Source organism: Melanotaenia boesemani, chromosome 6 (assembly GCF_017639745.1).
Source record: "Melanotaenia boesemani isolate fMelBoe1 chromosome 6, fMelBoe1.pri, whole genome shotgun sequence".
Taxonomy (NCBI): Eukaryota; Metazoa; Chordata; class Actinopteri; order Atheriniformes; family Melanotaeniidae; genus Melanotaenia; species Melanotaenia boesemani.
Genome location: NC_055687.1, coordinates 29,213,548 through 29,225,114, shown reverse-complemented (window position 1 = coordinate 29,225,114; position 11,567 = coordinate 29,213,548). Strand labels below are relative to the sequence as shown.

The 11,567-nt window shown below is 38.1% G+C and overlaps 1 protein-coding gene across 3 annotated transcripts in view; it reads right to left on the bottom strand.

The window, feature by feature from the left end:
• Window positions 1-3,323: 3,323 nt before the first annotated feature.
• Window positions 3,324-11,567, bottom strand: part of LOC121642044 (zinc finger protein 236-like) — a 67,348-nt gene continuing 59,104 nt past the window's right edge. For all 3 annotated transcript variants that reach the window (XM_041988511.1, XM_041988514.1, XM_041988512.1), the window contains exons 31-32: window positions 7,790-7,963; window positions 3,324-3,873 (exon numbers count right to left, since the gene is read on the bottom strand). In XM_041988511.1, coding sequence (XP_041844445.1) covers window positions 3,752-3,873; window positions 7,790-7,963 — 296 coding nt within the window. In that variant the 3' untranslated portion in view covers window positions 3,324-3,751. The remainder of the gene's footprint in view (window positions 3,874-7,789; window positions 7,964-11,567) is intronic.

Sequence of the window (11,567 nt, the reverse complement as noted above, 5' to 3'; positions counted from 1 at the left end):
CAGATCATCTCCAACTGCTTTTTAAATATGACAATGAGTTCACTGTACTCCAACTGGCCTCCACAGGCACCAGACCTCAGTCTAACAGAGAATCTTTGGGATGTGGTAAAACAGGAAATTCTCATCGTGGATGCAAAGCCAACAAATCTGCAGCAACTGTGTGATGCTATCATGTCAATATGGAGCAAAATCTCTGAGGAATGTTTCATTATTTTCTTGAATCCATGCCATGAAGATTTAAGGCAGCTCTGAAGGAATCAGGGTCCAACCTGTTACTAGCAAGGTGGACCTGATAAAGTGGCCAGTGAGTGCATATTATATGTCATTCCATACTCAAATTCTCTGTGACAGCTTGTGAACCAGAAACTCAAACTTGGCTCCTCTTCCCCAAATGTCCCAGCATATGTCTGCAGGTATCACATCATGTCACAGAACAAAGCCATAAAAAAACACCTTGCTTTCTGATTGATTCACAACTCCAGTGTTCTAAAGCAGTGTGTCCTCAAGACCCAGTATCCTGCAAGTTTTAGTTGTTTACATATTTTACCACATTTAGCTGAAATGAATGGCTTACAAAAAAACTTGACAAGGACTTCCATCATTCTGATTCATGTGTGTTGGAGGAATAAATCTTAAACATTCAGGGCATTTAGTCTTGAGGATCAAGATTCAGAAACACTGTTTTATAACACATAGGGTTACATCAGTAACCGCCACAAAATTCATTTATGGGCAGATCTGCAGCTTCAGCAACTTTTCATGCAGTTATATATGAGAAACAGACAGATTAACGAGAGGGTAAGGATGCAAACCATGAGTTAAAAGAGATGCAAATTACTGATATACAGGTTAAACTCAGAAAATCTGAATATTGCACAAAACGTAATATATTTCACCAATTTAACTTAAAATGGTAAACTAATATATTATATAGTCATTACAAGCAAAGTGAGATATTTCAAGTGTTTATTTGTTGTGATTTTGATGATTATAGCTTACAGCTTATGAAAACCCAAAAATCTATATCTCAGAAAATTAGAATATTAAATGAAATCAATAAATATTTTTGAATACAGAAATGTTGACCATCTAAAGAGTATAGTTTGCATTTGAACTCAGTACCTAGTTTGAGCCCCTTTTGCATTAATTACTGCTTCAAGCAGTGTGGCATGGATGTTATCAGCCTGTGGCTCTGCTGGGGTGGAACGGAAGAGCAGGATGCTTCAGTAGCGGCCTTCAACTCTCCTGCATTGCTCGGCCTCATGTGCCTCATCTTTCTCTTGGCAATGCCCCATAGATTTTCTACGGGTTCAGGTCAGGAGGGTTTGCTGGCCAATCAAGCACAGTAATCCCTTGGTCATTGAACCAGGTTCTGGTTCTTTTAGCAGTGTGGGAAGGTGCCAAGTCCTGCTGGAAATTAAAATCATCTCCATAAAGCTTTTCTGCTGAAGGAAGCATAACGTGCTCTAAAATCTCCTGGTAGATGGCTGCATTGACTCTGGACCAACAAAGCACAGTGGACCAACACCGGCAGATGACATGGTTCCCCAGATCAACGCAGACTGTGGAAACTTCACGTTAAACTTTAAGTGTTTTGGATTGTTGCCTCTCCGTTCTTCCTCCAGACTCTGGGACCTTGATTTCCACATGAGATGCAAAATTTGCTCATCAGAAAAGCACTTTGAACCACTGCTCAACAGACCAGTTAGTTTTTTTTCTTGAGCCCAGATAAGACGCTTCTGACGTATTTTGTTCAGGAGCGGATTGGTAAGAGGACTGCTACTTTTGGAGCCCATGACCAGGATCCGTCTATGTGTGGTGGCTCTTGAAACACTAACTCCTTGTGTAACTCCCCCTCTCCAGGCTGCAGTCATCTCTGCTGGTTGTGCATCTTTTTCTTTCATATTTTTCTCTTCCACTCAACTTTTTATTGATGTTCTTTGATGCAGCACTTTGAAAGCATCCAACTTCTTTTATAATTACCTTTTGAAGCTTTCCCTCCTTGTGGAGGGTGTCATTGATGATTTTCTGCACTACTGTCAGGTCAGCAACCTTCCCCATGATTGCGAACTCTACTGAAATAGACGTCGAGGCCATTTAAATGCTCAGGAGTCATTTGCAGGCGTTGTGGATTAATTAGCTGATTTGAGTGTGGCACTTAGAGGCGACAACATGAATCTTTTCACAATATTCTAATTTTCTGAGATTTAAATTTTTGGGTTTTAATAAGCTGTAAGCCATAATCATTATAATTATAACACATAATGCTTGAAATATCTCACTTTGTATATGAGTCTATGTATTAGTTTATCTTTTGAAGTTGAATTAATGAAATAAATGTTTTAAATACAAGTTTTTAGCAATATTCTAATTGTTTGAGTTTCAGCTGTATATCTTAATGATTAAACTTTTGAAAAAATATTTACTACACTGCATAATTAGCTACAGCAGTGTTTCTCAATCCTGGTCCTCGGGGACCACTGCCCTGCATGATTTAGAGGTGTCCATCTTTAAGACACGTGACTCAAATGATTGGCTCTTTAGCAGGCTTGCAAAGAACTTGACAAGCAGTTCAGTTAATCTGAATCAGGTGTACTGGAGCTGGACAGAACTAAAACAAGCAGGGCAGTGGTCCCTGAGGACCAGGATTGAGAAACACTGAGCTACAGCATAACAGCAATGGTGGCTGCAGTAACACAAAGACAGTGAAATGATCTAAACCCAGAGTGGCTGTGCATCCATTGTAATCCAAAACTGTAAAGCAAAGTTGGAAATCTGACTACTTCTGGAGTCGCTAAACAAACAAAAGATAGGAGGCAGGATTCGTACAAAAGAAATGTAATTATAATTTATCATAACAAATAAAAAATACAACTACAAAAAGAAGGGAAAAAAAAGACAGCTTATCATTTTGGCTTTGTAACAAACGCAACATTCTGCTAAAATTACATTTATCCAAACAATCAATGTTCTGGTGGTTCTTCAGAAAATATATGCAATTTAACTGCAATATTTACAAAATGAACTACAGTAAATAAGTTGATGTCCAAATGATATTACAACAGGAAACGCAATGCTGACATCTTTAGTGAAGAACTTGAACAGCATTAAATCTACACCAGTTTCCCCAATAGGCACTACTGAGCTTCACCAACATGTTAAGTGTCATTATCTAACTTAACCATCAACTAAAAATAACAATTCATTTTCAGATTCAGTATGTACAGTATAAATATTTATAAAAAGTGACAAATTCCCTGCAAACCAGTGGGAAAAAAAAGCTCTCTATCTGTGCTACTACAAAGTTTCTGAAGCCATGACACCAGTGTAGCTGGCTGCAGCTCCGCTGTCATAAAGAGACAAGACTCAGGTTCTCTGGATGTTTTTTTTTTTTCTTCAGTCCTGTCATCCACTATTTCCTCTTTCCAACAGGGTTAATGTTGGTATGGAGAATCCCCGTGGATGCATGGGTTTATTGAGCCAAAGCTCTCTGGAGGTTATCATACTGATGACAATCAGACAGCAGAGAGGAGCAGATGAAATTCATTAAGTAGATCCAGAGAACCAGACTCCCCTTCCTTTGCTGCCAATTTAATAAGCAGAAAAAGACTGCAGCTGGAGTTCAAGACTTTGATGAGCAAATTCATAAAATCTGATCGTCTTCTTTAACAATATGTTTGACAAAGCTTTGCTGCTTAGTTGCAAAATTTAATAAGTGCTTAAAGACTCTTGGGACTCGTGTAGACTCTTGTCAGGGGAAGACATTGTGCCAGTCTCCGGCTGATTCAGGGACCACCTCGAGGTCAAGCTCTGGTGTCACCTCAACCTGGGCCACTTGCTCTTCTTGGCCCAAGGGAACGTCATGGATTTGACCTGGAGGGTAAAAGAGGTAAAATGAGAAGCGGGTTTCTGTGTAAAAAAAAAAAAGAGTTCTTTAAAACAGAGGACAGGTCCATTAACACTTATTGACAGAACAGCACCAGCCACTCTCCTTCTGAATTCAATTTGCTAGATCGGCTGTCATAATAATGAGACCATCTGTCAAAAAGTAATCATCTGCTCCTCACTCCTCCAACATTAGTTTTAATATCTCACATTCTCCCATTTCCCCTTCTTCTAAAAACTACCATGTCCATTAAACCAACCACATACGAACGGCTTGGCTGATGTGGAACACGCTCATTCTAACTTCCAAACATGATGCAGACCACTCAGCCTAAAATAACTTGAGCACAAACAACAGAGCAGATGCGGAAAGGTTCGTACACTGATGCTGCAGGCCACACACTGGATTGAATTTCACAGTGGGAGTCATTCAATTATCTCTGTTTATTTTTGCTCTGAATGTGAAAATCTACAAACTCATATTCATTAAGTTGCTACAGCATTAGAGAGACGCTCCAACATGAAAAAAAGAAAATTACTATTGAAGCAAAAAACTTTAAAGCAAGACAAAAAAAAGGAACAGATTAATGATTATTATCATGGATTAATATAAAGCGAGTCCAAATATTCAACTTTTTTGAATGAGCTCATTGTGTGAAGTGAAAGATGAAATACTGGGAAGAACTTATTCCCAACAGAAGGAAGTTAATATTTCCCCAAAATATTTTGTTTAGATTTAACATTAGAACATTTTTTTATTATTAAAATGTAACAAAATGTATTTAAAGAACAGGAAAATCAGATTACAAATAAGCTGAAGGAAATTTAAAGAAGGACGTGTTTACAATATTTAGATCGTGGGTGCCCAAGTCCTGATCCTACTCTGCAATTTTTAGATGCAGCCCTTCTCCAACAGACTGCATTTCCTCATCCGCATGTCACTCAGCTCTGCAGAGGCCTGGTAACGAGACATTCATTAGATTCAGGTGTGCTGGAGAAGGGATGCATCTGAAAGTTTCAGGATAGGAGCTCTTGGAGACTGGGCTTGGGCACCCCTGATTTAGATGTAAATGGCGAAGAAGGAAAAAGAAAGTAAGTACACCATCTTTCAGTTCTGAGGTTTTACATATTAGGACATCATTTAAAAAAATCACCTGATCCTTATCAGGTCTCATAATCAGGTAAATTAAATGTAAGAAGTTTAAGTCCGGGGGACCGAAAGTATAAGACTGTGGATACAATAAGTATTCTTTGTAAGCCTGAGAGATCGGGACTGGAGTTGCTCCTCTAAAAGAGTCAGCTGAGGTAGTTCAGTTATCTGATTAGGATGCCTCCTGGTCACCTCCCCTTGGAGACGCACTGGGCACAGCCTACTGGGGCATGCTGGGGCAGACCCAGGACTTGCTGGAGATTATACTTCACTTCTGGCCTGGGGACACATTGGGATCCCCAAGGAAGAGCAGGAGAGTGTTGCTGGGAAGAGGAGTGTCTGGGTCATATTCCTGAATATGCTGCCTCTGCAAGGCTCTTTTTTTTACTTGTTGCTAGCATAAAATAACCACAAACATAAGAAAGACAACAAAAAAGAGATTTTAATCATTTAGAAAGTTGTCTTTGTACAAACTGATTAAATATAACAATCTTTTAATCTATTTATCATCTTCTTGTTGAATGATGGCTTCATTTCAGTAGCAATACTTTTTGTTTTTACTATTACTAAAAGAAAAAAAAGGGTTTCATAGAGAAAAAAAGAACTAAACAAAACCTCATCTGCAAAGAGAAACAATGAGACTCAGGTGTGTTATGAAGCTCCTTTCAGTGCCTTGAATCTGTTCCAAGATGAATAGAAGTCCAAAATTAACAAGACGCACTGGAAGGAAACATCTGCACAGTGTCAGAAAGCTCTGGCTTTGTCTGGCAGGTTGTCACGGAGACGAAGAGCATGGGACTTGTTGTGTGTCAGTGTGCGGTTGTAGGAGTCAAATTGCCTCACTGTGACATGTAGAAGTTTAATTGAGACCTACAAAGTCCCAGTTACAGCAGTGGTGTGAAGGATGACGTTGGTTCAAAGGCTCTGGGTTTTTTCTGTGTACCATTGAAAGCGGTGTCACACTGGGAACAAAAAGCAGCATGTGCCCCAGTTACCTCTGTCAGTTTCAGCTTTTTTCAGGGAAAATTGGGCTTTCAGAGATGAGATTGAGGACACCAATGATCTGAAGGTCAAACAAATTAATTTGGTTTGTTTTTAAGTAGGTTATATAGTTCATTTGAGTACAAGTCTATAAAGATGGACCTGTTGACCAAGATTTGCCAAAGAAAAAACATAAATCACATTGTTATTTGCACACTGTGGGAAGCTGCTTGATAAAAACGAAAATGTTAAACCAAAAAACATCCAAGTATTAGCATAGTACAAAGTTTAGTGGCAATCCAGAAAATATTTGTCTACATATTTCAACAACCAAGAATATGAATAAAATTTTTATGGCACTCAATCTAACACAAGCCTTCTATTGTTTTGTCCTTTACTTGTAAAACCATGTTGATGGAAATCTTTGTATGGGAGCCTCAGCAGAAAGCAGGCTTTCATAATAATAAAACCAGCCTGTGGTTGCCTTTTCATTCCTACTTCATTATTCTGTCCCTTCTGGGAGCATTCACTGCTGTCTGCATATGCTGTGTCTCATCTGAAACCCAAAAACAGACTGACTGTTAAGTGTCAACCAGGACAAACAAATGCCATGTGGATGTGAGATGCATCTAAAACTGGATGGTTTTTCTACTGGTGAGCTTGCGAAACATTTGTTAACCAATGAGACATTACTGTATAATGGAGGGCGGCTGTAGCTCAGGAGGAAGAGCAGTCATCTGCCAACCTGAAAGCTGGTTGATTAATTCCAGGCTTCCTCTGACTACATGCTGAAGTGTCCTTGGGCAAGACACTGAACCCCATATATGATGAATATGTGGGATAGAACAAAGAACTTAGTATATAACAGTAGAAGTGCTGTGTGTGTGAATGGGTGAATGTGACATGTAATGTAAAGCACTGAGTGAGCAACATGACTAGAAAAGTGCTATATAAGTACAGTCCATTTAACCTTTGCAAGTCCATATGCATGATTTAGATTTGGGGGAAAAACAACAAATTCAGCTTGCTTTAATGCTTGTGGAGGTTGGACCTCATTTCCAGCAACACTCCAGAAAACAGGAACTCTATATCATTTACACCAACTCATCCATAACGGGATCCGAGTGCTCCAATCCTGCAGTCGTCTTCAATCAGAACCTGTCTGACTCCAAGGTGGGTTTCTTGAACGTAATCAGTAGTAATGACTACGTGTTAGTCACACACTTGGATTTCAGTGGAGCCTCAACCTTAACTGTGATGCTCTCGAGAAGAGGTAATAAATCAACAGACACTCGATGCACTTGTCAACACATGAAGAAACTCTGAGTCAGTGGATCTGTCAGCAGCTGTCCAGAAATTATATCTCATGATGGAGCCGAACGCATCATTGATGAGTGTTGGAACATAAAAAGACTCATTCTGAACAGATAATTACACGAAAAAGAGGAGCAACAGAAGCTACATTTGGGAATTTTTAAGAGAAGAAGCCTCAGTTCTGCCTCTCAGCAGTCTGAAGCACTTAAAGGACACTTTTTAATCTTCATCTGTTATTTAGAAAGTGTGGCTATGACACACAAACGAATTAAACATCACAAAACAGAAAAACAAACCCTGGATTCTCATGTAAATGTTGTTCCTGGGTGAAAGCAAATCCCATGCACAGACTGATAAGGGACAACTGTTTACTGTCGTTCCTCGCCCAGCTGCACAAACAGCTGCCCGCATGTTCAGGTGTTTGTGTGTGTGTTGGTGCAATGCCACCCAGATGCTCACCGTAGCCGTGGGATCTCTTCATGTGGTGCTTCATGTTGCTTTTCTGGGTGAACCTGATGCTGCACACCTCACACTTGAAGGGTTTCTTTCCAGTGTGTTTGACCATGTGGACCTGCAGAGCGCTCTTCTGGTTGAAGGCCTTGTCACACTGATTGCACTTAAAGGGCCTCTCACCTGCAAAACAACACAGCACGGCTAAATTTATCTGCAGCAATGTCAAATGTCGACTTTATACAGATGATTATCAAGGTGTTATCACTTCAGAAAGAGATTTAAATAAAAGCATAACATTAACAGAAGCATATGATAGCAGAATCCAGTTTCATTACAAATCTTGAAAGGTCATAAACTCAAAAACATTCTTGTACATTTTTTTTCAGATGAAATTTTTTCATTTCTTTTTTACGTATATAAAACTTATTGTTTGCGTCACAAAAGAGCTTGTGTAACCTAGCAACAAGAAGCACTTGAGAGTAGCACTGAAAATGAGGACACGGGTGCTTCAAACACAAAAACAGCAGCCTGTGGAAAAAGACCTTCATGCTATTCAATCTACAGAATACCTTGAGATCAAAAGCAGTGCTAAGTTCACAAAATACTCAGTAGTGTTCACCTTATTTAACAGATCCTGCTCCGTTTCCACATATTCACAAACAGACACATCAACATGTTGCACTTACAGTAATATTACAGTAAACAGATGTTTACTGTAATAAGTGAATTTCCAAGTTCTTGAAATGTATAGATTTACTATATATATATGAACAAAGCTCTAATGTTTAGTGTTTATATTCTAATACACATAATTAAGCAGATTTATGCACAGAAAGTTCTGGGAGCTTCTCAACTTTGTCACATTCTGCACTTGAGGCTCATCTGAATATTGATTCATCCTTTCTCTCCTCTGTCGGTTCTTGGACTGTTTCATAAATCTAGCATAAAAATTTAGAAATAACTCTTTTTGCTGCTGTCATGCTTTCCTCTCAATGTGTCCGACTGGGAATGACACTGCAAGCTTGGCAACTGTTATTCATGCAAATTTCTTCACATCACCTTAGTAAAGTTTTAAGGGCAGGAAGTCACAGCTATTTTTCACCAACCAATTACCTACTCTGAGTGTTTGCACCACTATTGTTTATCATGCAACATTAATGGGGTCCTCACAGATGTGATTTCTAATGCAATTAACATTAATGGATTTCTTTATGTGCACTGAAGATTGATAATCATTGCTTTACTCTGATAGAGAGAAAGATAGATAAACAAAGACATAAATAAGCAGCCTTTTTTCTCTTTAGCCTAAGGGACATAGCATCTATGATTTCCAAACAGAATTAAAAGTATTGGCTCATCACATCAGTTTTCCTACAAACTCATCTTCAACAAGTTTAAGCCCAGAAAAGATGTCAGAGTTGTTTTTAATATAATTTCCAAATGATCTCAAAACAACATGAAAACATAAAATAACTGAATGTGTCCTACTTATACTGAAATCCTGCAAGTTCAGCTGCTGGGATTCATCGCTATCAGCTTATATAAGAGTGTTCCTCACATGTTCTTATTGAAAGAAAACAGCAGGGATGGTATAACCTTAAGCTGTCAGATGCTATTGGGGTAATGGGCTATTTTTTTTATAAATAACATTCATTCCCTCAAGCCACAATTTCTTTATATACTCTTACAAAAAAAAAGGACAACCCATACATACTTACACAGCAAAAGTCTTCTCTAACTTTGTTTCTGATAATATTAAACATGAATAACTACTCTTTCCACTTACAAACTGTAAGAAATAACCTTGCAAAAGAACTATATTCAAAAGGAACCTGAGGCTACTGAACCTTGTTAAACCACATCTGAGTCTCGTATGTGGAAACAACTACAAACAATCATGTTTTGAGAGAATTTCTGAGAATGATAAAAATGTCTGTTCTGTAAGATTATTTCTATAGGTGTTGAAGACCTATAATCAGGATTGGAAGCTACCGCATTTCACAGGGAAATGAAAAAGTCAAGGTCTTCTGCTGCTTGTTAGCTGCATTTGTATGAATGCTTTAATTAGCGAATCCCAAAGGGAGGCTAGGGAGTTCATTTTACCTCCTGATGACATCAATACTGAAAAAAAAAAAAGATAATTACTGTGATTATTTACAGGAAATTATGAATTTATGGTGGGGTTAAAACTTCTCTACTGCAGTATATAAAAATGAATAGTATTTTTCAAATTACACATGGTAACGGTAAGGTTGTATAACATAATAAACTCTTTAAATTCTCTTTGATGCTCTTTTCATTTACAAAAACATCTGTGCATGTTACAGATGTTCATGGTGGGAAATATAAAGTTACTTTCTGCCCATTAAAATCCATACTAGTATGGATCTTTTTGCATTCAACATGAAATAAAATACATGTTTGCCCAAAAAATATTTTAAATACTTATTTAAAAAAAAACCTTGGTGGCAAAATTTTTTGATGTATAAATGAACAAATCTATCAAGAAAAATGTTAAATACTCACTAGTTAGTTTCTGTAAAAAAAATATGTCTATAAGAACTTTATTTAGAATTATATACAGAAAAGCCTGTTTTTGAAAGCTTATTTATATTTTAATATTTGCTAACAGAGTTGCGCCAGCTGTCATCGCTGCTATAGTGAGCTGAATGGATAATTACTTTTCCTGATGTGACCAGCTGCTGTTGGTAAACATCATTCATATCGTCAGCATTGGTAAACACAGTTAAATTAATTAACAGTTTATTCTTCTTTTCTCAGCTTTATGAATTGACATATTGACATTCTTCTGATGTTAATCAGTCCTTTGTGCCAGTAGAGTCGATGTAAACAACAAAGATGGCAGCTGGCTGTCACGCAGAGAGCAGCGTTCAGATTAAAAGCTCCACAGACGCTTTATGTTTGTTATGTATGAGTTAATGATGGCTGCTGTGGGAGAAAACATCCAATTAACTTCAAGGTTTAACACTAACTTTCCACATGTAGCAATGAAACTCCCGCACCCACCCTTTATTATAATACTGTTGATATTTTTTGTTATTTTGGTGTGTCTGTGGGTGACATTTTAAGTTTGGTCCAAACATTTTAGTTTACTACTGTAGAAATGTTACAGAGGCTGAGAAAACCACTATATTTTGAGTTTGGTGTCTGTGTGATCATAAATGACCTGCACATACTGTGTTGTTTTAGAAGTTGGATTCATTAGGACTTAATTTTCTTTCAAATAGGTGTGAGATCTGAGATGCTGGAATTCAAAGTTGCTGCTGTTTTGTTATTTCTTATGTTCTACATTGAGCTGACAAACTAGTTTTTTGAAGTAATTTTGTGGCGCGCTGAGCCTTTGTTTGCAGTACCTTTAAGGAGTGGGCCTTTGCCCATTTTAAGTCAAGAGTTTTCATACATGCGCACACTCAGTTCCTCCTTTTCATGTGCTGTACACTCTCTGGTCAACAGGATCAGCTGGTTCACTTCCTAGTTAATACATATAGTTAATCATGGCAACAACTCTGTGTATTTAGGCATGTAGACATGGTCAAGATGACTTTCTGAAGAACAAACTCAGCATCAGATGAGGAAGAAAAAGTAAGTGACTTTGAACGTGGCATGGTTTCTGGTACCAGACGGGCTGATGCAAGTATTTCAGAAACTACTGATCTGCTGAGATTTTCACTCACAACCATCTCTAGAATTTACTGCGAATTGTCTGAAGAAGAGAAAATATCCAGTTGTCTGTTGTCCGTGTAGCATCTGATGCTACTTCCAG